The sequence below is a fragment of the Artibeus jamaicensis genome, unplaced genomic scaffold (genome assembly GCF_021234435.1).
Source record: "Artibeus jamaicensis isolate MK-2021 breed Jamaican fruit bat unplaced genomic scaffold, CSHL_Jam_final contig_923, whole genome shotgun sequence".
Classification (NCBI taxonomy): domain Eukaryota; kingdom Metazoa; phylum Chordata; class Mammalia; order Chiroptera; family Phyllostomidae; genus Artibeus; species Artibeus jamaicensis.
The window spans coordinates 11,158,972-11,184,752 of NW_026522014.1; the positions used below are offsets into that span (position 1 = coordinate 11,158,972).

Sequence of the window (25,781 nt, forward strand, 5' to 3'; positions counted from 1 at the left end):
CCCAAAACCAGAATCATGTGATCATTCATATCATTACTGGTTTAACGAAATACCTAAAACTGAACTTTATCCTTATAGTTGAATAGAAAAGCTATGCTTTTTTTGGTTAATTATTTTCACTAAAACAAACAAAAAGGTAAAAGATTGCTGTCTCAGATGCTTAAAAGGAGGACACAAGAATAGAAAAATAAATGAATGAAGTTATCTCAAAATGAATAAGATTTAAGATTTAAGTTCTGGGGCATTTTTTAGACTTACTTAGCTTTTGTAAGATATATGAAAATGGGGACCATACTGTGACGTCTCAAAGTTGGCAGGTAAACAAGTTCTGGCTAATAATAATATGCCAACTGGATGGGGACAGTCCATGCCGAACTCGGGAACATCTATAGGCAATCTAAGGAGAGTAGTGACGATTCCAGTGTCAGTTAAAAAGAAGTGACCACACCCCACCCTGTCTCTTCCCTGAAGGCAACTACAGGCCCTGCACAGGTTCCTGAGCAGGAACAGCAGGATGCTGAAGAGCAACTGACAGCACGCAGATTGGGAAAGGAAACCAGAGCGAGAAGTGCCAGCAAACCAGTGCTGAGAGCCCTGTTTTGCTCCCTCTTGTATTTCCTAGCCTGGACTTAAGTAACGGCAGCCTCAAAACTTGGAACTGTACACCAAGTAAAGATAGACAGCGTAAGAAAAGCCCCACCTTTCTATCTAAAGGGGAAGAAAATTATAGCCCCACAGGTCAGAGAGAGTGGGAAAAAGATCTTGTCTTATTTATCCCCTAATTTCTCCCTTCCTAGTTTTCTGGAAATTCCATAGCAGTGGCAGGTGCCTTACAACTACAGTGAAGGAAAGCCCTTCTCTCTGACCAGTGAGATAATGGTCCCCAAAGCAGGGGTAAATACCTCATATTATTCTCTCTCATGCCTTTTATTAGACAGCCCTTGGGGCAGATGCTACATCAGGACACACATGGTAAGGCAGGGAAAGTAAGGTCTTAGACTTCTAGCCAGAAGAGCAGTATGAGAACCCTGGGAGGCAAAACAATAATAATAATAAAATAAAAAAAATAAAACAACAACAAAAAGCAAACAACTAAAACCCTCAGGGAGATCATAGAAGGGAGGGAAGGATAAGAAGAAAGCTATTGCTAAAATTGTGGATAGCCCTGGCTGATGTGGCTCAGTGGATCGAGTGCCAAGGGGTCACTGGTTTGATTCCCAATCAGGGCACATGCCTGCTTTGCAGGCCAGGTCCCCTGTGGGGGCATGTGAGAGGCAGCCGCACACTGATGTTTCTTTCCCTCTTTTTCTCTCTTCCTTCCCCTCTCTCTAAAAATAAATAAATGTAATCTTTAAAAAAAATAAAGTTGTGTGTAATGTCCTTAGTATATCTCTAAGCCTGGCCTGCAGAGATTTGACTATGAGAAGCATACTGACAATTTAGAGAACTGAATCAAGAAGAAGTTCACCACGCAGGTTGCAGACAGGACTATGGATCTTGCATATGTAGGATAAATCTGAGTAACACTGCAAAGACTTTGAAAACTTAACTGACGTTAGAATCACAACTCATAGGAAGGAAGCAGATCAGAATCTGTAATCTGAACCTAATTGGGTCAGCACCTGCTAAAACAACAACAAAAAGTCAGTAGTCCCCACAAAAATTAAACAACACCCAGAGTTAACATGACATTTAATGTATTCAGGATACAGGGCTTTTCTGGGAGTTCTGGCAAAGATGAAGGCATAGGTAGAAGTGCTTTGCTTCCTTACACAACCGAAAAAAGGATAACCACCAATGCAAAAACAATAAACAACCAGAAGTGCCAGAAAATCAAAGTGCATGGAACTCTGACATCCAAGGAATTACAGAAACATCCATCCAGACTGGAAAGTGGGGCGGAGATGGGAGATGGACAGCTGAGTGGAAAGGACTCCCAGCAAGGCTGTGGACCATGCAGGCAGGACAAGGCTGGCTGAACGAGAAACAGAAGAATTGAAGCTAGCTGTAAAATACTGTGGGTGTTGCAACATCATGAGAAACTCCCAGTCTCACAGGAGAGTTTGTTGGAAGGTGGGGCTAAAGCAGAGCAAGTGAGCTGCATTGTTTACTGTCTGATGCCTCCCCCACAGACAGGGCCACAACACAGCAAAGAGGGCTGTCATACCATGGTGAATATCTAAGGCTCTGGCCCCTTACAACTTAACAGGTCTGCCAAGACAAAGAAATATGGCCCGAATGAAAGAACAGAAAAACTCCAGGAAAAGAGCTAAGCAACAAGGGAATAGACAACCTGTTTGATGCAGAGTTCAAAACACTGGTAATCAGGATGCACACTGAATTGATTAAGCTCAGTCCTAAAATGAAGGAAGACATGAAGGCTACACACAATGAAATAAAGCAAAATATACAGGGAACCAACAGGGAAGGGAAGGAAACAAGGATTCAAATCAATGATTCGGAACAAAAGGAAGAAATAAACATTCAACTGGGGCACAATGAAGAAACAAGAATTCAAAAAGAGTGAAGAGAAGCTTAGGAAGCTCTGAGACAAATTTAAGGACTTTAATATATGAATCATAGGTTCTTTTTTTGTGCCAGAAAGAAAAGAACAAAAACAAGAAATTGAAAACTTATTTGAACAAATAATGAATGAAAACTTCCCCAATCTGGTAAAGGAAATAGACTTCCAAGAAGTTCAGCAAGCCCAGAGAGTCCCAAAGAAATTAGACCCAAGGAGAAACACACCTAGGCATATCATAATTAAGTAATCCAAGATTAAAGATAGAGAATCTTAAAAGGAGCAAGAGAAAAGGAGACAGTTACCTACAAAGGACTGCCTGTAAAACCATCAGCTGATTTATCAAAAGAAACCTTACAGGCATGAGAGGGTTGGAAAGAAATATTCAAAGTCATGAAAAGCAATGACCTACCACCTAGATTACTCCATCATTTAGAATGGAAGAGCAAATAAAGTGCTTCCCAGATAAGGTCAAGTTAAAGGAGTTCATCATCACCAAGAACTTATTATGTGAAATGTTAAAGGGATTTATCTAAGAAATAGAAGATCAAAAACTGTAAACAGTAAAATGACAACAAACTCACAACTATCAACGACTGAACCTAAAAAAAAAAACAAGAACTAAGCAAACAACTAGAACAGGAACAGAATCAGAGAAATAGAGGTCATATGAAGGGTATTCAGTGGAGAAGGTGAGGAAAAATGGGGAAAAGGCTACAAGGAATAAAAAGCATAATAGGTAGGCATAAAATATGTGGGGGCAAGTTAAGAATAGTATAGGAAACAGAGAAGCTAAAGAACTTATATGTACAACCCATGGACATGCACTAAGGTGGTGGGGAGAATGCTGGAAAGCTGGGGGTGCTGGGCAGAGGGGGAATAAAGGGGAGAAAAGAATTGAGACAACTGTAATAGCATAATCAATAAAATATACTTAAAAATATATATTCAGGATACAATCCAAAATTTCTCAACATACACTGATCTAGGAAAATCTCAAAAACTCCTAAGGGGAAAAATAGCTGATGATGCAACTTCTGAGATGATACCCATGTTGAAATGATCAGACAAGGACTTCACAGTAGCTGCTATAACCATGCCCCAAGAAGTAATGGCAAATGCTCTAGAAATGAGGGACAGAGCCCATTGTCTGAGAAATAGAGGATATTAAAAAAAACAAAATGAAACCAATTAGAAATTTTACAACTGAATAGCACAGTGACTAAAAACAACAACAACAACAACAACAAAAAGACTAGATGGGCTCAAGAACAGAATGGAGATGAGGGAGAAAAAAGTCAGTGGACTTTGAATATAGATATAAATACTATCCAGTACAAACAACAGAAAAAATAAAGAGGGAAAAAATTAACAGGGACTCAGAGACCTATGAGATAATACACAAAGCATCTAAAACATCAGAATTTTAGAAGGAAAGGAGAGTATGGCGCTTAAATAAATAGCTGAAGAAATGATGTCTGAAAACTTCACAGTTTGGCAAGACACAAACCACCTATATTCATGAAGATCAGAGGAACTAAGAATAACCTCAAAGAAATCCATGCCCAGATTCATCAAAATCAAATGACTGAAAACTAAAGGGAAATAAAAAAATCAAAAGCAGTCTGAGAAAAATGATGCATTACATATTGTGGAGAAATGCTTCAAATGCTTATGGATTTCTTATCAGAATCCATATTGTGTAAAAGACATCATGTGAAGTATGAAGGGGAGTAAGGAAGAATCTTAAAATGCTTATGATTAAGTCTGAATAGCTGGATGCATATACACATAGCTGAAATATAGCTGAAATACATTGGGATGACATTAAGAAAACATTAACAGAGAGTCAGGAGTACAAAGGATCAGGCAAGTATTTTGGAAAGATGAGGCATTAAAAAGGGTTCATGAGGAAATTGCTGCTAAGCTTGGCATTGAAGGAAGGAATTTTATTTTCTTTTTAGTATATATGTATTTGTAATTCCATCATCTTCCAGAAAGATTTTTTGAAGCAACTTATAAAAATTACATATTTATCCCAACAGGATGTGATAATTAAATCAGGCAATCTGAGTAAAGAAAAAAAATAAGTATAAAAAATAGACTACAGGTAAGATTAGACAAAAAAATACAAATCATTTGTCCTATACAATTGCTGGCAAAAAACTACAGATTTGCTGGTAGCTGGCTTTTAGGCCAGGAGAATGAGGCTATTTCTGAACCACCAAATAGGGAATGGGATATTTAGGCACAAAATGAAAAAAAGTATGAGTGGAAAGCCTCTGGAAAATGATCTCTATGTACCACAGCGGGCTGATACCAGCCTTGGAGGGATAATTTCATGTAATAACAAGGATTCTGAGCTTCATCCATGTGAAATGAGGAGGCACTGAGTTTTGACATCAGCAACTAAGATTATCATAGTCATATTATTCCATAGTAATTCAGGTAGTAATGTTATGGATGATTTTGACTATACTGGGAAGCAAAAAAAAGTATTAAACAGAAAAAAGTATTTGTCTTTTGGTCACTCATGTTTCTTTTTTGGAGAAGTGTCTATTCAGATGTTCTGATCATCAATAATCATCAGAGAAATTCAAATCAAAACCAAAAAGGGATATCACCTTCTACCTATCAGAATGATTATCATCAATAAATTACGAACAGGTATTGGTGAGGATGTGAAGAAAAGAAAATTCTTGTGCATACTGGTAGGAATGCAAACTGGTGCAGCCACTATGAAAAACAGTGTGGAGGTTCCTCAAAAAATTAAAAGTGAAATTGCCTTATGACTCAGGCATTCCACTCCTGGAATATATCTGAAAAAACCCAAAATGCTCATTTGAAAGAATATATGCCCCCCATGTTTGTTATGACATTATTTACATTAGCCAAAATATAAAAGCAACCCAAGTGTCCATCAGTATATTAGTGGATAAAAAGCTGTGGTACCTATAGGTGAGAACATACAGAATTTGTCTTCCACTGCCTGGCTTATTTCACTCAGCATAATGCTCTCCAGATAATCCATGCTGTCTCAAATGGTAGGAGCTCCTTCTTTCTTTCTGCTGCATAGAATTCCATTGTGTAAATGTACCATAGTTTTGTGATCCATTCATTTAACAAACAAGCAAGCAAAATATAACCAGAGACATTGAAATAAAAACAAACTGACAGTAACCAGAGGGGAGGTGGGAGGGGATAATGAGGGAAAAAGGGGGAAGGGTTTTCAGGAACATGTATAAAGGACATATGGGCAAGACCAAAGGGGGGGGTAGGATCAAGGTGGGGGAGTGGGCATGGCTGGGGTGGGGAGCAGTAGTGAAGGGAAAATGGAGACAATTGTACTTGAACAACAATAAAAAATGTGGACAGAAAAAAAAGCTGTGGTACATATATATAATGGAAAGCCACTTGGCCATTAAAAAGAATAAAATCTTACCTTTTGTGACAGCATGGATGTACCTAGAGGGTATCATGCTAAGTAAATAAGTCAGACAAATGCCATATGATATAACTTATATGTGAAATCTATAAAACAAAACAAACAAATAAACAAATAGATATAGACTTACAAAGCCTGAATGAAAGAGGTAAAGCAATTAACCTGTATAAATTGGTAGTCACAAAATAGTCACAGAGATGTAAATTACAGCATAGGGAGTATAGTTAAATATCATAATTATAACTATATGTATGGGGCCAGGTGGGTACTAGAAATATTCGGGGGACCACTCTGTAAAATATATAATTGCCTAACCACTATGCTGTAATCTGAAAATAATACAGAATAATATTTAATGTAAACTGTAATTGAAAAGAAAAACCAAAAAATAGTTGCTTACGGGATAACACCTTGCTATAAGAATCAATCAACATACCGTTTCCTTTTTGACATGTCTATACTCTGAATAAATCATCTCATCTCTCGAAAAATAAGAAATATATAAATAAGCCTAAAAATTGAATTATAAATAAGAGTTGTAACTGATAATTAATATTAGATACACTAGAGCCCTGAAGAATAACTGAGTGAGGCAGCAAAAGCATCTTAATTAAGAGAAAAGGCATTAAAGCCCCTGGCCTCTTACTGAGTGGCCTTGGGCAAGTTGCTAGACTTACCTGGCTTCAGTTTTTATTTATTTATTTTTGAAATTTTATAATATGGGGATTATAATAACTTTACTGAACTCTTAGGTTGGTTGTAAGTATAAAATAAATGATGTATAGAACCTGGTACATGATAAACACTCAATAAAGATTAGGCATTGTTACCATGGTTTCCTTCAAGCATTTCTGGGACATACAAATGTCTTGAAAATTCAATCAGCTTTTATTTGGTTAAAACTAAATTTCTGGGACTGGTAATATTTAAATTTATAATTTTAAAATTTTTCTGTCTTGCCCTGGCTGGTGTAGCTCAGTGGATTGAGCGTGGGCCTACGAACCCATGGATCGTGGTTCGATTCCCAGTCAGGGCACATGCCTGGGTTGCATGCCAGTTCCCAGCAGGGGACACATGAGAGGCAACCATACATTGATATTTCTCTCCCTCTCTCCTTCCTTTCCCCTCTAAAGATAAATAAATAAAATCTTTAAAAAATTTCTGTCTTAATGGCCTTAGATTTATTTGTACTTAGCAAATGATTGAAGATTAATACTTTAAATATCTAATTACTTTACATAGAACAATAAAATATAGAAATAAAAATTTAATAGGCCCCAGAACACTATTTCTCTTTTAAAAGGTTTATATTTTAAAGTTGTGCTAGAAATTTTTGCACAAACTAAGGTCAAAATGAGGTGGAATTCTAGATAATGGCAGTTTCTTAGGGAGACAAGAAAAGGATCTAGTCTGCATAGGACAGGGTACAAGCAAGTAGCCAGGGTCTGGGTCCAGAAGTGTCAGGACCAAGGAAGGAACCTGGCATTCAAATCAGGAACAACATCTTATAAAATGGCCCACACAGTGGAAATGGGTACAGCAGGAGGCAGGTGCTCTACCAGACTGGAGGGATCAAGTATCTGCCCTTGAAATATCTAGTGTAAGGCAGCAAGTCAGCCAAGGATTGGTTCATTGGCAGGTACATAACACTGAAAGCCAAGAGTTCAGGGTTTTGGGAAGTATTATACCAAAAAAAGGTATAAAAAAGGAAAGATACAGGTAAATGCTTTCAGAATTTGCCTTGACTTCATCTAGAATTTTGATGTGTCTTCACACTTTTTTACCTGTAGTTGTTTCACTATCTAGCTTGTGATCTGTTCATGACTTCCTCCCTGTTTTCTACCATATAAAAGTTTCAGTAATTCTCTTTCACTTGGAGTGATATTGCATTACAACCTCTTTGGCATTATTTCTCATAAGTGTATCACAGGAGGTAACTAATATATGACTATCAATATTTCAAAGTATCGACAGAATGCAGCCTACATAATGTATAAAACAAATACATACAGGGTGGGGCAAAGTAGATTTGCAGTTGTTTGTATGAGAAATAATGCAATAATTTTAATAAATAAGAACACAAGAATAAATTCTGCCTTTCACATGCTCACAACTGTAAAACTACTTTTTCCATACTCTGTAACTGATAATACAGAGATAAGAGGCCCAAAGAAGTTTAATCCCATCACATCGGGAAACATAAAGATCAAACATTTTAAGGTTGTGGAAATATTTTTTCTCTGATACATTCAAATTCTATGCTTTGAATTTATAATGAATAAAGATAACTCAAAATAACTTTTACATGCATTTATATATAAAAGATACGAGAATGAATTACTAACCACCCTACATTATATTCAGTAAAAGATTTAGTAGAAAGCATTCCTTAAAATTGTTATACTTCCTCAAAAAACATTTAAGAAACCCACAAATGCAAAATGCATTTGGTAGTGGCAACCCCATGATGTATGAGGCACAGTACTTTCTGGGGTTACAAAGATAACCAAAATAATGGTGCCTGAGCTCAATGAGTTTATGTCTACTGCAAGCTAGACAGATATGTTGATAGGTCCTTTTTTAAAATTTATTTTTATTAAAGTATAGTTGATGCACAATATTATATTAGTTTCAGGTGTACATCATAATTTGACATTTCTATACTTTACAATGTGATCACCATAATAAGTCCAGAAACTATCTGTCACCATACAATGGTATTTATTATAATATTATTTAGTACATTTCCTGTGCTTATTTATTTATGAATAAATACGTTACATCCTGTGACATTTATTTTGTAACAGGATGTTTGTACCTCTTATTCACCTTTAACTTGTTAACCCCTCTGGCAGTCATCAGTTTATTCTCTGTATCTGTGAGTATATTTCTATGTTTTGTTTGTTCATTTGTTTTGTTTTTTAGATTCTACATATAAGTGAAATCATGGGGCATATTCTATAATGTCATAGGGTATTACTTATAGTACTTATAGTTAATTTTGCTACTTTTGTGTTTTAACCTTCATATCAGCTTTTTAAAGTCACTGATCTACTGCCTTTACTATATATTCTCCTTTTTATCAGTGGGATTTTTTTCTCTCATATGTTTTCTTATTTATGGTTATAGACTGTTTTATGATTTAAAAGATGATCTTTTAACATTTATTTTAAAACTTAGAACTGTAGTTACTGCTTCTCTGAGAAACCATTTTTTCTTCAATTCTGACTAACTTTGCTGGGTCACATATTACAGATTGTAGTTTCTTTTCTTTTAGCTTTTTAAATATATCCTGCCACTTCCTTCTGGCCAGAAAAGTTTCTGCTGAGAATCAGCTGATAGTCTTATAGGGATCCCCTTGTAGATGACTAGTCATTTTCCTCTAGATGCTTTCAAGTTTCTCTTTATTTTTAACTTTTGACAATTTAACTATAATGTGTTTTGTTGTGGATCTCTTTGGGTTCATTTTATTTGGGATCCTGTGTTTCCTGGACCTGAAAGTCTGTTTCTACCTACAGTAAGTTAGAAAAGTTTTTGGCCATTATTTCTTCAAATAAGTTTTCTGCACCTTTCTTTTTTTCTTCTTCTGATCTCCATATAATGTTTGTATGCTTGATGCCATCCCAAAGGCCCTTTTCATGATCTTTATCTTTTTAAATTATTTTTTCTTTTTGTTATTCTTTCTTCTGGGTCATTGATAACCTGTTCTTGTTTCCCTCTAGCATAGTTTTAATTAGTTATTGTAATCTTCAGCTCTGATTAGACTTTAAAAAATTTCTAACTTTCTTAATGTTCTGTGTTCTCCTAAATTTGGTAATCTTACGTGTGACCATTCCTTTTTATTCTTTCTTTATCAGGAAATGAGTTATCTCTGTTTCATTAGATTGTTATTTTTTTCTATTTCTTTCATTTAAAACATATATCTCTAACTCCTCACTTTGTTTGACATCTTGTGTTTGTTTCTATAAATCAGATGAAAGAGCTACTTTTCTCTATCTTAAAGGAGTAGCCTTGTGTTGGAACTACCATTGTACAGAGGTGTGTACTGGTTTCTTTGGCCAGTTGGCTAGAGCTATAGTGGGTATATGCAGTTCTGGGTTAGCACCCTGGTGTAGGGGACCGGTTTGTTTGGGTCTGGCAAATGTGACTCAGCTCTGTATGGAAAACCTACAGAAGCAAAGTGGTGGGCAGGAGTCAGACCTTCAAACTGAGTTTTCCTGTGGGAATCAGGCCTAGAAAATGCATACAGACTGTTATGGCTTGCTCTTACTAAAACTCCATCACCCTGGTCTAAAGCAATAAATGTGTATTGTCTATCTTCAAGGTAATATCCAAAGCCTGTATAAACGTTCCCAAAGACAGAGCTAATCAGCTCATCGCCATTCCCCTCTGCATGTTATTTTCATTTCCTTGATGGTACCTAAAATGTAGACAATAATATTCTTTTTTTTTTTAGGTAATATAGAGCTTTATTGCGGTTTGTGCGCCCAGGCGAGGTTCCCCGGTCCACAGACTGGGGTCGGGGAAGTCGCCGACAAAAATATTCTATGTAATCGATAATAAATCTTTCTCTGATGTAAGACCCCAGGAAAACAATAAAAGTCTGTCTAGGCAAGGATCGAGGCACTCCCCTCTTGAAGGAGTAGCTGAGACACCCATAGGCACTCTCCCTTTGAGAGAGTAGTCATGCCTTTCCCTTTTTCTCCACAGGATTGTTGTCACCTGTGTATTTATTCTCGTTGTCAGCCACAACAGGTAGACTCTGCTGGCCAGAGTCCACCACATCTGGTGCCCAGGAACAGGGATGCATAGGCTATCAGCCAAGGCTATCAGCCAAGGCTATCAGCCATCATTGTGGTCAACACGCCAACATGGGTGGAACGCACGCAACAGCCCAGGTATGGGCCGATGACCCTGAGTGCTTTTCAGAAGGTATAGGGTGTGTTATATTTTAGAGTAAAAGAGTATCTTTTCAAGGTTGCCCTCTCTTGCAACCACAGTCTCTTTAGTAAGCAGAAGCTTTGCTCTCTTTCTCTGGTAATCACTGTACCCCCCAGGCACAGGTTGAGCATTTAAAAGCCATAAGGGTACTCGCCGCAACAAAGTCACCTGTGACAGGATGAGTTTGAGGTGGACCAGGAAAGAACACTAGGTTTCCTGCCAATTGCAAGCAAGAGCCCACACAACAAGAGGCAAACTGTAAAAAACACTCATAAGCCCATCCCCGCAGCACAATTCCCAATCAGGTTTTAGGCTTGGGAGAGAGAGCAATGAACTTTCCTTTCAATTAGTTTTTTTTTTTTTTTTTTTACAAGTGCCTCTGTGCATGCTTTCTTTAAAAGCTGCTTTTTGCAGCCCTTTTGATTCTGCCTTTTCCCTCTGCCTGCCTATAAATAGAAAAGCAGATAGTAAATGAGTGTTTTGGTTTCAACCGGACTCCAAAGATTGCTTTGAGAACTCAGAATTAGTTAACAGTGTTGTTTATGAGTGTCTCAGCTTCTTGCTGAAGCACCGAAGATAAGAGGCATTCCTCCCTCCAGCTTAAGATCTCAAGCATTCCTACGTGAGTAGGGGCCTTGCAGAGGTGTCTGGGGTCAATCCCTGAGATGGGCAAGGGCCTCATAGGTAATTCCAATCACAGTAATTTAACTCTTGGCTCTGTCAGGGAGCGAGATATAAAGGTTGGTCACCTGGAACTTCAAGCCCCACCTTGCAGTCTTAGAAGCATGGGAAAAACCTGAAACCCATAAGCAGGATTAGGGTACGCTAGATACCAGGCAGCCTTCCCTGACAGTTTTACCAACAGTACATTTTTGACCCACCACACTGTACTCCCCAATAGCTAATTAGATAAGGTTTACTATGGGCTATGGAGTCTGAAAGGACAGAAATCAAAAGTAAAAAAGAAGCCTTTTAATAACAAGAACGGACTCTCTAAAAAAACAAGAGCAATGTTTTATGCTAATTTAGCAGCTTTTAAAGCTGCTAAATATATCGCTGATAAGGGATCTTTAGACTTAGTTATTTAGGAAAAGTTGGGCAGAAATTGAAACAGCACCGGGTGATGTGAGACAAAGAATAGTGTCTCACTCCCTGATTTAGAGGATTTAATTTGAAAATATTGGTTTGCTTAAATTTTATTTTCGTTTCTGTTTTAAAAGTAACATTTCAGTCTCAAAAATATTTTAAAAAATAGAATGAGATTTTTAATATTGTTACATCATAAAGATTCTACTCAAAAATAAATTAAATTGATTAATTAAAAAAATCTTACTTCCCTCAGTTAGTAAAAAATGCAGGAATGAAAACAATGAGAAAATGTGTCTTTTAACCATTCTGAATCCTCTTTCTGAAGACCCAGGGACTGCTTCAGTCCTGGGAACAAGCTATGCTGAGCTTAGCATCTTCCCTCCCTCTTCTTCAACTGCCCTAAAAATTTTCAAGGGCACTAGGTAATGAGACAGCTCACTTTTGAGCACATTGCAAGAATGCAGTAATCACCAAGAATGAATGAATGAATAAATAAGTAAATAAATGTATTTGCCAGTAAAAGAAAAACTGTTTCTAAAAGTTATGAATGTGTTCTTAAATATGTCAATTTAAAGCGTGCTATAAGTGGGATAAAAGGTGTGATGTGTTAAAGAAATATTAAGAATCCTCCTTGTTTATGCCAGAGCCATGACCTTTTATTGTAAAAATAAAATATAAGTATCTCTGAGGGAGAACTAGCCCTTCTCCATGGAAGACTAAGTATTATTTTTTAAGTCAGTGCCTGTAAACACTGATCATTTCCTTGGGGAAGAACTGGCTATTCTCCCAGAGGGAACGGTTAGTCAGTCAAGTCATGAAAGGCCCTTGGCACATAACTCCTTTTGTCTAAAACATGTTTGAGCAGAACACCCCTCATACACCTCATTTTCCTTGCAATCTCCAAACCTAAGAACTATCAAGTCCTAAAAACAACAACACAGTTAACTTGCTGCTCCAACTCATTGCAGCTTGCCGAAAAAGCAGAGGGCCTGTCTTTCCAAGTAGAGGAAAAAAATGACACTTTTAAAACTGAGGCTATTTTTCAGCCAGCTGCTTCCTACCTATTGCAAATGGGAAAGCCAAAAGTTAAGAAGAGCTTAAAGGAGCCTTTCCAGAAGGGCAAAAATCAAACCCCCAAGGTTAAACAAAAAAAGTAATAGAAAAGAGTTAAAAGACTGTTTCTTTATCATTCCCAAGCTAAGCAAATTATTAAAGAATGTCCTGATTGCCAAGCCCTTACTAAGGCATCTCCATCCACGGGAGTTAACCCTCGAGGACTAAGTTCTCAAATGATTTAGCAAACAGATGTCACTCATTACTCTCCCTTTGGAAAATTCAAATACATTCACATTTCTATTGATACTTATTCTGGTGCCCTACATGCATCTGCTTTAACAGGAGAGTCTGCTAAAAATATATAAGTTCATTGGCTTGAAGCCCTCAGTCATTTAGGATGGCCTCAGACAATTAAAACTTATATAATGGCCCTGGATACCTTGCACATTCTACTCAAGCCTTCCTTCAGCATTGGAATATCCAACATAAAACAGGAACACCTTATAATCTACCCAGTCAGGCAATTGTTGAGTGGGCACATCACACCTTTAAAAATCTTCTTAAAAAACAAAAAGGGGGGAGTCAGGAGTCTATTCCCCCAAATTTGACTATGTTAGCTATGTTTACCTATAATTTTCTAAACTGTGACGAATCACTCTGTACTCCAACTGAGAAACATTTTCAGAAGAAAGAACCAAAGTCATCTTATCTTCAAGTTTTATACAGAGATCTGCAAGAGATGGCTCTTGAGAAGCCCCTGTAGACCTCTTACCTTGGGGAAGTGGGTATGCATGTGTTTCCATCCCTACAGGTCCTGTCTGGCTTCCAGCTAAAAGGGTGAAGCCTTATGAACAAAATCAACATCAAGCTCTGCTACCTGGAAATGAAAACTGATCAGCTAGCAGACCAGGTGGCCCAGCTGACACTGGCCAACTAGAAGAAAACAAGCACTGAATTCCGGTGCTAAAAAGTACAGTTTATGTTGCTAAGTATTTACTAGTTTATTTTTTTGTTCTTATTGACACTTTGTATTTTCCTTTAAAGGAGCAACTTTACACAGCAAGCAAAGAGTAATACAGTAATTACTATCAGCTTTCCACAGTAAATATCATTGGCCTGTGTACCCAGGAGAGGATTTATCATACTCTCAATCTCTCTCCGGTTCCTCCTTGTACTTGGACAAAAGCCACAAAGACTTAGTCTCTTGGTGTTTGTGCAGAGGACTGAACGCCACTATTGCTTTTCTCCCCAAAGTGGAGAACTGGGGAGCTAATTGGAAGGTACTGGCTAAACTTGGCACAACAATAGTTTCAGCTCTGCCTCAAAACCCATATATTAATATGTGGTGGGAGAGGCCTGGTACCATGGCATCTATTATCAGAATTGTTTCTCCCAACCACACTAGCCCTTGGCATTATAATTCTTGGAAAATGGGCTTCCTTTTTATTCCTAGAATGCATCTGTATATAAGAATTGTATGTGACCCTAAAGGTATCCAAGGATTAAAAACATCCAAGGATGTTTTTATCAAGTTGACCCTCTAAAACAAGATTAGGTCACAGTTTGTACCTCTCACCCTTACTTGTTTTTGACAACTCCAGGGACAGCTCAAGTATTTTATAATAAATCAACAAAACAGACTTCCGCCAAGATGGAGACGTAGGTGGAGGAAACACCTCGCCTCTGTGCACAACCAAATCTAAGAACAACTATTTTTAACAGCAGTCACAGCCAAGCCACACGGAAAATCGACAATACGGAGTCCAAAGGACAACTAGATACTCAGCTGGACCGGTACGAGGAGCGAGGCCAGCAGCGGAGCAGGTTAGCAAGAAAAAATTCCCGGGGCGGTGCGCGGTGCGCGCAGGCAACCGAGGGCGTTGATCGCGAGCGAGCTGGCTGCCGGAGCGCACAGCGGGCCGGTCCGTTGGTCACGCGCATCTACGTGCGGAGAAACCAGTGAGAAGGGAAGCCGGCGCGGAGCAGCAGGCTCGCACAATTCCAATCGGATAAACAAGCCCCACGCGCTGGGCTAGCGGAGAGGACCGCCATCGCTCCCTCTCTGACCACGCCCCCACACACAGCGTCACAAACCAGCGACCTGGGTGGCCCCACCCTGGTAAACAACTAAGGCTTCGCTCCGCTCACTTAACAGCACGAATAGACCAAAAATGGCTCTAGGACAACTCAGAGCCCCAGAACCGATAGACCTAAGTGATGAAGAAATAGCCAGTCTTTCAGATGCACAGTTCAAAACACTGGTTATCAGGATTCTTACAGAACTGGTTGATTTTAGTCACAAATTAGAGAAACATATGGAAGCTAAACTAATTGAAATAAATGGTGATACAAAGGATGCCAATAGTAATGGAAAGAAAATTGGGACTCAAATCAAGGGAGTGGACCAGAAGGAAGAAAAAAAATGATCAAACAGAAAGGAATGAAGAAATAAGAATTCAGAAAAATGAGGAGAAGCTTAGGAACCTCCAGGACATCTTTAAACGTTCCAACATCCGAATTATAGGGGTACCAGAAGGGGGAAAGGAACAGCCATAACTGGGACACTTATTTGAACAAATAATAAAGGAGAATTTCCCCAATCTGGAAAAGGAAATAGACTTCCAAGAAATCCAGGAAGCTCAGAGAGTCCCAAAGAAGTTGGACTCAAGAAGGAACACACCAAGGCACATCATAATTACATTAGCCAAGATTCAAATGAAGGAGAGAATCCTAGAAGCAGCAAGAGCTAAGGGGACAGTCACCTACAAAGGAGTTCCCATCAGACTGTAAGCTGATTTCTCAAAAGAGACCTTACAGGCAAGAAGGGGCTGGAAAGAGATATTCCAAGTCATGAAAACCAAAGAACTACAACCAAGATTGCTCTACCCAGCAAAACTTTCATTTAGAATGGAAGGACAGATAAAGTGCTTCTCAGATAAGACCAAATTCAAGGAGTTCATCATCACCAAGCCCTTATTATATGAAATGTTAAAGGGACTTACCTAAGAAAAAGAAGATAAAAAAGATGAACAGTGAAAGGACAGCAAACTCACAGTTATTAAGAACCACACCTAAAACAAAAGCAAATTAAGAGGACAGCTAGATCAGGAGCAGAACCATAGAAATGAAGATCTCATGGAGGGTTAGCAACAGGGGAGTGGGAGGAGGGGAAGGGGGGAGAAGGTACAGAAAATAAGTAGCATAGACAGTAGATAGAAAATAGATGGGGGGAGGGTAAGAATAGTAGGGGAAATACAGAATCTAAGGAATTTGAGACACGTGTTCATGAACTAAAGGTGGAAATGGTGGGGGAGGGGTATGCAGGGTGGAGGGGAATGGAGGGGGGAATAGAGCAAATGTAATGGCATAATCAATAAAAAAAGTTAAAAAAAATAAATCAACAAAAACTTATTCTTTGCCTGTCCCTGTAGGCTCCATATATGCCAGCTGTCTTACTCATCTCAATATTACTCAGTTAAGCCTCACTACAGTTCATATAGTTAGAAGACAAACTCAAATATGGGTGCCAGTTAATATAACCAGAGAATGGGAAGATCCCCATGGCATAATAGCACTTAACAATGCTCTGGCCTCTTTAAGAGTCCCACAGTTTGTTGGCACTTTAATTGCATTTATTGTTTCTGCTATATTTGTCACGGCTACTGCAGCCACAGTAACCGCTGACATCACTGCGTCAAACTGCTCATACTGTTGATGTTCTCTTAACCAACTCCATTTTAGAAATGCTTCAACAGGCTCAGATTGATCAAGAAATACTGACTGGACTTTCTGCAGTCAAATCAGCCATCAACTGGATTGGTGAATGCCAGGATGCATTAGTGACCAGTCACTAGTGTCACGGCAGCTGACCTGTGATCCTGGTTTCTTCAAACTGTGTGTCCCCCCCACTACATTGGAACTCCAGCCAGTACTCCTGAAGTGATATTCAACATCATCTAAGAGGAGCTTTTTTCTACTAATTTAAAGGTACAAGTCAATAAATTGCAACTGTAGTTACACCAACAAATGTAGGACATTCAATGCTTAACTAAACAGGAGATTCTTCAAACCCTTCAGGATAATCTTGGCTTTTGAAACTCAAAACACTGGTTTGATAGACTCAACCTAAGATTGTGGGTCACTGGAGCTGCTGGTTGTTTACTGATTTTAATAATGTTTTGCATATTTGATGCATTTATAAATTATTTATCCAGGGTTGCAAAAGAGACCAGCAAGCAGCAAGTCTTGTGGGGCGTGTCACCTCAACAGCCTTAACAAAAAGAAAAAACAAAAGGGAAAATTGTAGGGGACCAGTTTGTTTTGATCTGGCAAATGTGACTCAGCTCTGTATGGAAAACCTACAGAAGCAAAGTGGTGGGCAGGAGTCAGACCTTCAAACTGAGTTTTCCCGGGAGAATCAGGCCTAGATAATGCCTACAGACTGTTATGGCTTGCTCTTGCTAAAACTCCATCACCCTGGTCTAAAACAATAAATGTGTATTGTCTATCTTCAAGGTAATATCCGAAGCCTTTCCCAAAGGCAGAGCTAATCAGCTCATCGCCATTCCCCTCTGCATGTTATTTTCATTTCCTTGATTGTACCTAAAATGTAGACAATAATATTCTATGTAATAGATAATAAATCTTTCTCTGATGTAAGACCCTAGGAAAACAATAAAAGCCTGTCTAGGCAAGGGTCAGGGCGTTCCCCTCTTAAGGGAGTGGCTGAGGCACCCATAGGCACTCTCCCCTTGAGAGAGTAGTCATGCCTTTTCTTTTTTCTATACAGGATTGTTGTCGCCTTTGTATTTATTATCTTCATCAGCCACAATAGGTGGACTCTGCTGGCCGGAGTCCACTACACCCTGGCAGTCCCTATTGCAGGTTGCCCCTTAAGAGTAAGGTTCTCTTTGTTACCACATTGCCTACTTTTCTCTATGTGGTCCCTCTCTTATTCATTTGGCAGATGCTGTTCAATCAAATTTCAGTGGTTCTTTGGGGGGAACTGTCCACATATAGGTTTATATTTGGTATTTTTGTGGAGGTCAGTTCAGGGTCTTCCTATACCACCATGTGGAACCCCAGTAAGACAATAATTTCGATGTAATATACCATATTTTGAACTCTGGCCAAGATGGAGGCATAGGTGGAAACACTGTGTCTCGGTGCACAACCAAGTTTAAAGACAATAAAGTTTTAGTAACAAAAACACAACCAAAACACAGAAAATTGAACTGTACTGAAGTCCTACAACAACGAACCATTCAGCCAGACCAGTAAGAGGGGTGGAGCCAGCGGCTGGTGGGAGCGGGGTTGCGCAGGAAAAGGTGGCCGGACCGACCCAGGCCCGCAGGCCATGGTTCGTGGGTCCCAGGTGTGGGGTGGCAATGGGCAGACCCAGTGAGGGTGCAGGGCGACTGGCAGGGTGCAGGGCAGCTGGCTGACCACAGTCACAAATCCACGCACAGATAAACCAGGCAGAGGAGCGAGCAGTGAGCCAGACTGTGCAAATCAGGGCCCCAGCACTGGGAAATACAGCCTAAAAGCACCAATTAAAAAAACATTCAGGGTCAAGGTGCCAGGAGAAGCTCCCAGGATCACAGAGAGTTTGTTGGAGAGACCCACAGGTCCTGGAGGGTACGTAGGGCCACATACCTGGGAACCAGCACAAGAAGGGCCCAATTTGCTGGTGGAAAGCAGCAAAGGGAACCAAAGTCTGAGAGAGGGTGGAACAAACACCATTGCCCCTCTCTGACCCTGCCGCCACATACAGAGTCACAACCCAGCCCCTGGGTTGCCCCGCCCTGGTGAACACCTAAGGCTCCACCCTTCACAGGTAATAGGCTGGAACAGACCAAAATATTTTGGTTCAAGAAGAATAACTCAAAGCCCCAGAGCCAATGCTTCTAAGCCACCAAGAGATAGCCAACCTAACTCTTGGTGAAAAACACTAGTGATCAGGATGCTCACAGAACTGGTTGACTTTAGTCACAAATTAGAGGAACAAATGAAGGCTAAACTCAGTGAAATGAAGGGAAATGCACAGGAAACCAATAGTGATGGAAAGGAAACTGGGACTCAAATCAAGGGAGTGACCAGAAGGAAGAAAGAAACAACCAAACAGAAAAGAATGAAGAAACAAGAATTCAAGAAAATGAGGAGAGACTTAGGAACCTCCAGGACATCTTTAAATGTTTCAACATCTGAATTTTAGGGGTACCAGAAGAGGAAGAGGAACAGCCATGAGTGGAAACCTTATTTGAACAAATAATAAAGGAGAACTTCCTTAATCTGGCAAAGGCAACAGACATCCAGGAAATCCAGGAAGCTCAGAGAGTCCCAAAGAAGTTAAACCCAAGAAGGAACACACCAAGGCACATCATCATTATATTAGCCAAGATTAAAATGAAGGAGAGAATCCTAGAAGCAGCAAGAGATAAGGGGACAGTCACCTACAAAGGAGTTCCCATCAGACTGTCAGCGGATTTCTCAAAAGAGACCTTACAGGCAAGAAGGGGCTGGAAAGAAGTATTCCAAGTCATGAAATCCGAAGACCTACATCCAAGATTGCTCTATCCAGCAAAGCTTTCATTTAGAATGGAAGGACAAATAAAGTGCTTCTCAGATAAGATCAAGTTCAAGGAGGTCATTATCACCAAGCCCTTATTATATGAAATGTTAAAGGGACTCATCTAAGAAAAAGAAGATAAAAAAGATGAACAGTGAAAGGACAGCAAACTCACAGTTATTAAGAACCACACCTAAAACAAAAGCAAACTAAGAGGACAGCTAGATCAGAAGCAGAACGATAGAAATGGAGGTCACCTGTAGGGTTAGCAACAGTGGAGCAGGAGGAGGAGAAGGGGGAGAAGGTACAGAAAATAAGTAGTGTAGACGGTAGGTAGAAAGTAGGGGGGAGGGTAAGAATAGTGTGGGAAATGTAGAATCTAAACTTGTGACACATGGACATAAACTAAAGGGGGGAAATGGTGGGGGAGGGGGTGTGCAGGGTGGAGGGGAATAAAGGGGGAAATGGGACAACTGTAATGGCATAATCAATAAAATATATTTAAAAATATACCATATTTTGCTGAGTATAATGTGCACCCACAGTTTTGGCCAAAACTTTCAAAAAAATCATTTTAATTTTTAAAATTCAATTATGTATTTATATATTTATTCATTTATATTTAGATACTTTTTTGTACTATAAAGGAATTTTAACATTTATTTTTGAACATGTTATGGTACAAGAAATTTCATGTAACAAATAATTACAAAGCACAAGAATGGATGCAAAGTATTTCAGGTACTACCCAAGTATAATGTGCATCCTTATTTTTCCCTCAAAAAATTGGGCAAAAAAGTGCACATTATCCACAGCAAAATATGGTAATGAGTTTTTTGATAAAGCCATGAAGTACTGAGGCAGAACTTTTAAGACTAGTGGAGATCAGGGATAGGGTGGAAAAATGGAAAAAATGATGATGTTTAGGTTGTAAAGGAAGGGTAGCATGAAATAAGTCTTAATAGATGAGTTGTGCTACTCAGCTAAACAAATAAGAAAGTTTATTTAGACAAGAGGAAAGTGAATGAAGAGATGAAAAGAAGGAAGAGAATATTGGTGGAACAGAAGCTCAATTTGAATTACATTTTTGTGAGATAGAAAAAATAAATTATTTTAAATAGAAGAGTGTCATGGTGAGATTAGTATTTTATAGTGACAATTCTGAGAAAAAGTAAAAGATTGATTTAAATGGAAACAAATGGAACTAGGGAAAGATTGATGTGGTTATTGCTGGAAATGAGACTGAAATACAATAAAATGGCCAAATCTAGGATAGCGGTATTAGGGATGGAAAAAAAGGAAAAGATTCAGAGATACGTCATACCATTAGTGGGCCTGGTAGTTAATATGAAGGCGTGGAGAAGTATAGGATGACTCTCTAGATGCCTAACAGTAACTACTTCAATTTGTAAAGGAAGGAGGAGGAATTTTGGAATGTTAGAAGTCAGTATTTGGTGTAGTAGGGAGGAGGTGCAGGGAGGTAGATGAGCCTATTTTTTTAGTCATTTTTGATGAGGTTTAGTATGGTCACTCGTCACTCAAAAAAACTTTGCTGGGCATCCATGACTTGCAAAACTGGTAATGGGAGGGCTGCATGTGCAGATACAAAATCTGGCCTAGTCTATGACCTATGGTATCTTATGCTCACACTCTCCTCCAAAAGCTGTCCCCCCACCACCAATGATAGAAATATATTGACAACAGAGTCAGTATGTTTGATGTGCTCAGGAGGAAGGACCAAATGGGAATGCAACAGAGAGGGGAAGACAGGTAGGTTCTGGAGTCCAGCCTGAATAAAACCTCTTCTTGAACTATTTCAATATGATGTCTTCTATAATTAATCATTTCTTTTGTTGTGATATACTTAATAAGACAGCTAATAGCTATATGGCCAAAATTCATTCTCCCTTAATTCAGTGGCTATTAAAAAATGGTCAACACAGTGATACTTAAAAGATTTCCGTTTGCTATTTTAATGTGATATTATTTAAAAGGTCATAAAATTATAACATATATATTTGAAGAGTTAATTTTAAGCTCTTTAGTTTTTGCTTTTCCTGACATTTGAACTCAAGATTGGTGAAGTTTGTAAGTAAATATTACATTGATTTTTTTTCAATTACTTTAGTGTGGTAAAATAAGTAATATAAAATTTGCCATTTTAATTATATTTAACTATACAGTTCCATGGCATAAAGTATATTCACATTGCTGCACAAACATCATTGTCATCTATCTCCAAGACTTATATTACTTTGATTTTTTTTAAAAAAACTATTAATTTTTGTAAGAATCAAAGACCTGATTATCACCTGCTTTTCCATTTTATATATCCACTTACAGAAAAACAGAATGTCTGCTGCACTCTAAAATTATATCTAGAGCAATTTCCGCATAAATTGAAGATCAGCTTATGGATATTTAAATTTGGCAAAGAATTTTAACATTCTACCAATTCTTATGTTCTATAAGAGAAACACTGTGTTATTGAATCAAAGCAAAGAACACGTTTTAGTTAAACCATACCAATGCTATGACTACTAAACATTCCCTTCAGCTGAGTGAGATTTAAAGTTCAGAACTCCATGTGGCTTGAGGAAATGGGGAGAATGCCAGAATGTGAAATAACAATAATGAGCCATAGTCTAATACAGCTCTTGGCCCACTGCAGGCTGTAATAAATGTTTTATGTGAATAAAAGCATTTACAAGGAGAGAAAATTAAGTGAGTTATGTAGCATGTATTATTAATTTAACAATTGTGTAGATCATGATAATTAATAGGCAAAATGGATGTCCGATTACTAACTAAAATAAAACAACGCATGTATCATTACAAGTACTGTGTGGAATAAGCTAAAATTACTCTAAAACATTAAATAGCTTTTAACAGACATAGAGATTTAAAAGCTGGGGAGAAGCGTGTGTGATGTACTGAAGGTCAGACTCTGATGGGCAGTGTCCCAAGGACGGATCGGGGACTTTTCAGGTTGAAATCCACCGTGGGGAGTAGCCGCGGACAATGCAGACAGGAGAGCCAGGCCACCTATGTTTCCATTTGGACTCTGCCGCTTATTATCTGTGTAGAATCAAGCAAACTATTTCGGCTTTGTCTACCTCCATACCTTCATTCACAAAATGAAGCCAATCATAAGTTTTCTGAGAATTAAATGTGTCAAACCAGGTCAAGTGTCTCCAACGTACATGGCACAAACTCAAAGGTTAATAAATGGTAGACATTATTATCACCATTAATCCTCCATAATTTAAAACATAGCACAAAAACTAGACTCCTTGTCCCCCTGAGAAGAGTCCAAAATAGTATAAAGTGCTAGTGGAAGGTGTTTGTTTTCATTGTGTTCCATTTATTCTCTTGTGGCCCTTTTATGAAAGATGAGAATAGTGCTGATGTCACCCCCACTATCATCCTGTATAACAACACCATCAACACGAACACTGCAATTACCATCGCTGCTAACACTGATAGCACCTCCACCAGCTCATCATGAACCCATCATTGCCACCACCACCACCACAACTACCATCATCACCATAACCCCAGGCTTCACCACTCTTTCCACCAACACGATCATGACCACTGGTTTCCCAACACCCTAACCCTGAACCATCACCACCACCACTGATAGCAAGCACCTCCAGCAGTTCATTGTGACCTCCACCACCACCCACAACAACAGCTACAACACTTTTAACCTCAACATGAGTACAAATGTGAACTTAAAAAGTGTCATTGGCAAAACGAGCAATAACAGACAAGATGTCGTAAGCGTATATATGCTGGCAAAGAGAGGAAGAGGGCATATTTAAAAGGGTCTTTGGAACTGTGTACAGGGATAGCAAAAGGCACAACAAGTAGCCAGTCTAGAGTAATTTTTTACACATGTTTATTTTACTCTGTTATTGCAGAATTAATGTATTTCACATACCTGGGGTTCAAGTAGCTAAAAGAAATATACCAGAAATAAACAAAAAGTCATAGGTATGTGCTGTAGAAAAGGCTGAACTGATAGCTTCTGGGTAAAACCACTGGAAAAGTGCAATTAAAGCTTTTCACTTACATGTTAACCTGTGCTGTTTGGAATCTGTAGCTAAAGTTGTTTAAACTAGTGGTTAAGAGAATGGGCTTTAATCAAAGAGTCTGGGTTTAAGTTCCACATATGCTGTTTATATGACCTTGTTATTCAACCTTTCGAAGCCTCACTTTTCTTCACCTGAAAACTGGTGATAACCATTATTTAGAGTTTGTGTAAATATTTTAAAATACTGATAAAACGTGCTATGTCAATTACAGCTCAATTTAAAAATGCATGTAATACCAGCACTTAGCACAATACTGATACTAATCTGATCTTAAGACCTCCCCTGTTACTTTCTAAACAGTTTCACACCCAATCTTAAGGTAAGAGCGAACATTGATTCATCTCCTTTCTCATCCCTTATCCCTTACCCCAAGGGAACTCATTAGCAAATTCTTTCTGTTTCAGTTCCAGAATTTAGCTCGCATCCATCCACTTCCCTGCCACTATCTTTGCCTAACCTCAGACTACTCCGATAGATCCTGTCTCCCAGCTGCTAGTCAGAACAATCCATTCTCCATGTAGCAGCCAAGGTGAACTTTAAACATGTCAATCAGATGATGCTCAAAGCCTTCAATCGCTTCCTATTACACTTAACAATCAGATGATAACTCTTTACCATCATTTCTCTACCTCACCTGACCTCTGTCCATCTTTTTATTTTACCTCTTGCCACTGTCCTCCTACTTCTAGAAGCTTTGGCCATACGATCCTCCTTACTGTTTTGTTTTTTTTTTTAACACACTGGCTTTGACTGTTCTTTGGATGGGGCCTCTAGGTCCATCTCTCTAAAGTAGTATCCTCTGTACTCTACCCAGGCCCTTTTCATTATTTTTGCCTTGTGTTTTAATAAATCTTGTTATCTAAAGTTATACTTATATGTCAATTTACATTTTTTAATCTATTATCAGAGTAACACAATTATATGATCAGTCATGATATATTGGTTATTATTCTATTGTTTTATTATCAATCATGATCATGTTCCTATTCTTAGTGCCAACAGCAGTGCCTAGCATATTTTTAAAATGTAATAAAATATTCACTATGCAAATGGAAATAGAAATTTTGAAGGGTATAAATGCCTGACTTGAATAGTATAGTTTAGAGAAAACTATAGGGGGAGTTTTTCTAGAGACGGAAGCTCACAGATCCCCAAATGGAGGCAAAAGAACAGATGGGAGACTTTGTCTGAGGGCCTCATATAGACTATTCTCATAAGCTGTTCTGAAATAAGTCCAAGAGGTTAAGAGAAACTTTGTCAGTGCTTCTTAGTTCCAGAGTATGCAATTGATCTGTGGTATTTAAAGGTTATTCTTCCGCTAACAGAAACATGTATTCCACAGCTAAATCATCATCAAGGGCATACAATGCCTAAAACCTGAATGCAGTGGCGCAGTCCCATAAATAAGGGAAAAAAATGGTACCTGGTGATAGGTCCAAAACTTAACTTATGCTTATTTAGTTACAGAAGTATGCAGTTAGTTAGTTACAGGAGTGTATAACACCTAGTAAGCAGAAACAAAAGTGACATTGAATCTTAACTCCTCTACTCACTGTGCACGGAGTCTGCATCCAGGGTTCCCCGTCGATCTGCATTGGCAATGACTTGCTAGTCCTGGAAGAGAACGTTTCCTTTAAGTACAAAACTGAAATACTCTACCTAACAGACTACACATGTAAGACATCAGATGACGGGAGCAGGAAATGCAAATATGGTAATAGCTGGGCTCTAAAGTAATCTATTTCAAAAGGGACTTCAACTCTCGTTTATTAATGAATACCCTGAAAGGTACCTTGATTGCAGGGCTGCTAACAGCTTTCTGGTAAATTTGCTGATAGAAACAAAAACTTGGATGTTGAAAAAAAATAAGTAAGGTATATGTTTAATGGAAAAATCAGAGTTCCTATAGCAGAAAGAGGCTCCTTATTTTCATGCAAACCCACATTGCAAACCTGGAAAAAAACCGTTTGATGGCACTTTAGTCCACGAAAGAATTGAAGTTAACAGTGCTTCAGCAGTGTTCTCACTGGGTAAGTTTTCCAGCAGATACTTCAATGCTTC

General features: G+C 38.6%; 1 protein-coding gene across 1 annotated transcript in view; it reads right to left on the reverse strand.

The window, feature by feature from the left end:
• Window positions 1-25,781, reverse strand: part of DGKB (diacylglycerol kinase beta) — a 566,799-nt gene that overhangs the window by 13,840 nt on the left and 527,178 nt on the right. The window contains exon 23 of the mRNA XM_053655066.1: window positions 25,274-25,334. Coding sequence (XP_053511041.1) covers window positions 25,274-25,334 — 61 coding nt within the window. The remainder of the gene's footprint in view (window positions 1-25,273; window positions 25,335-25,781) is intronic.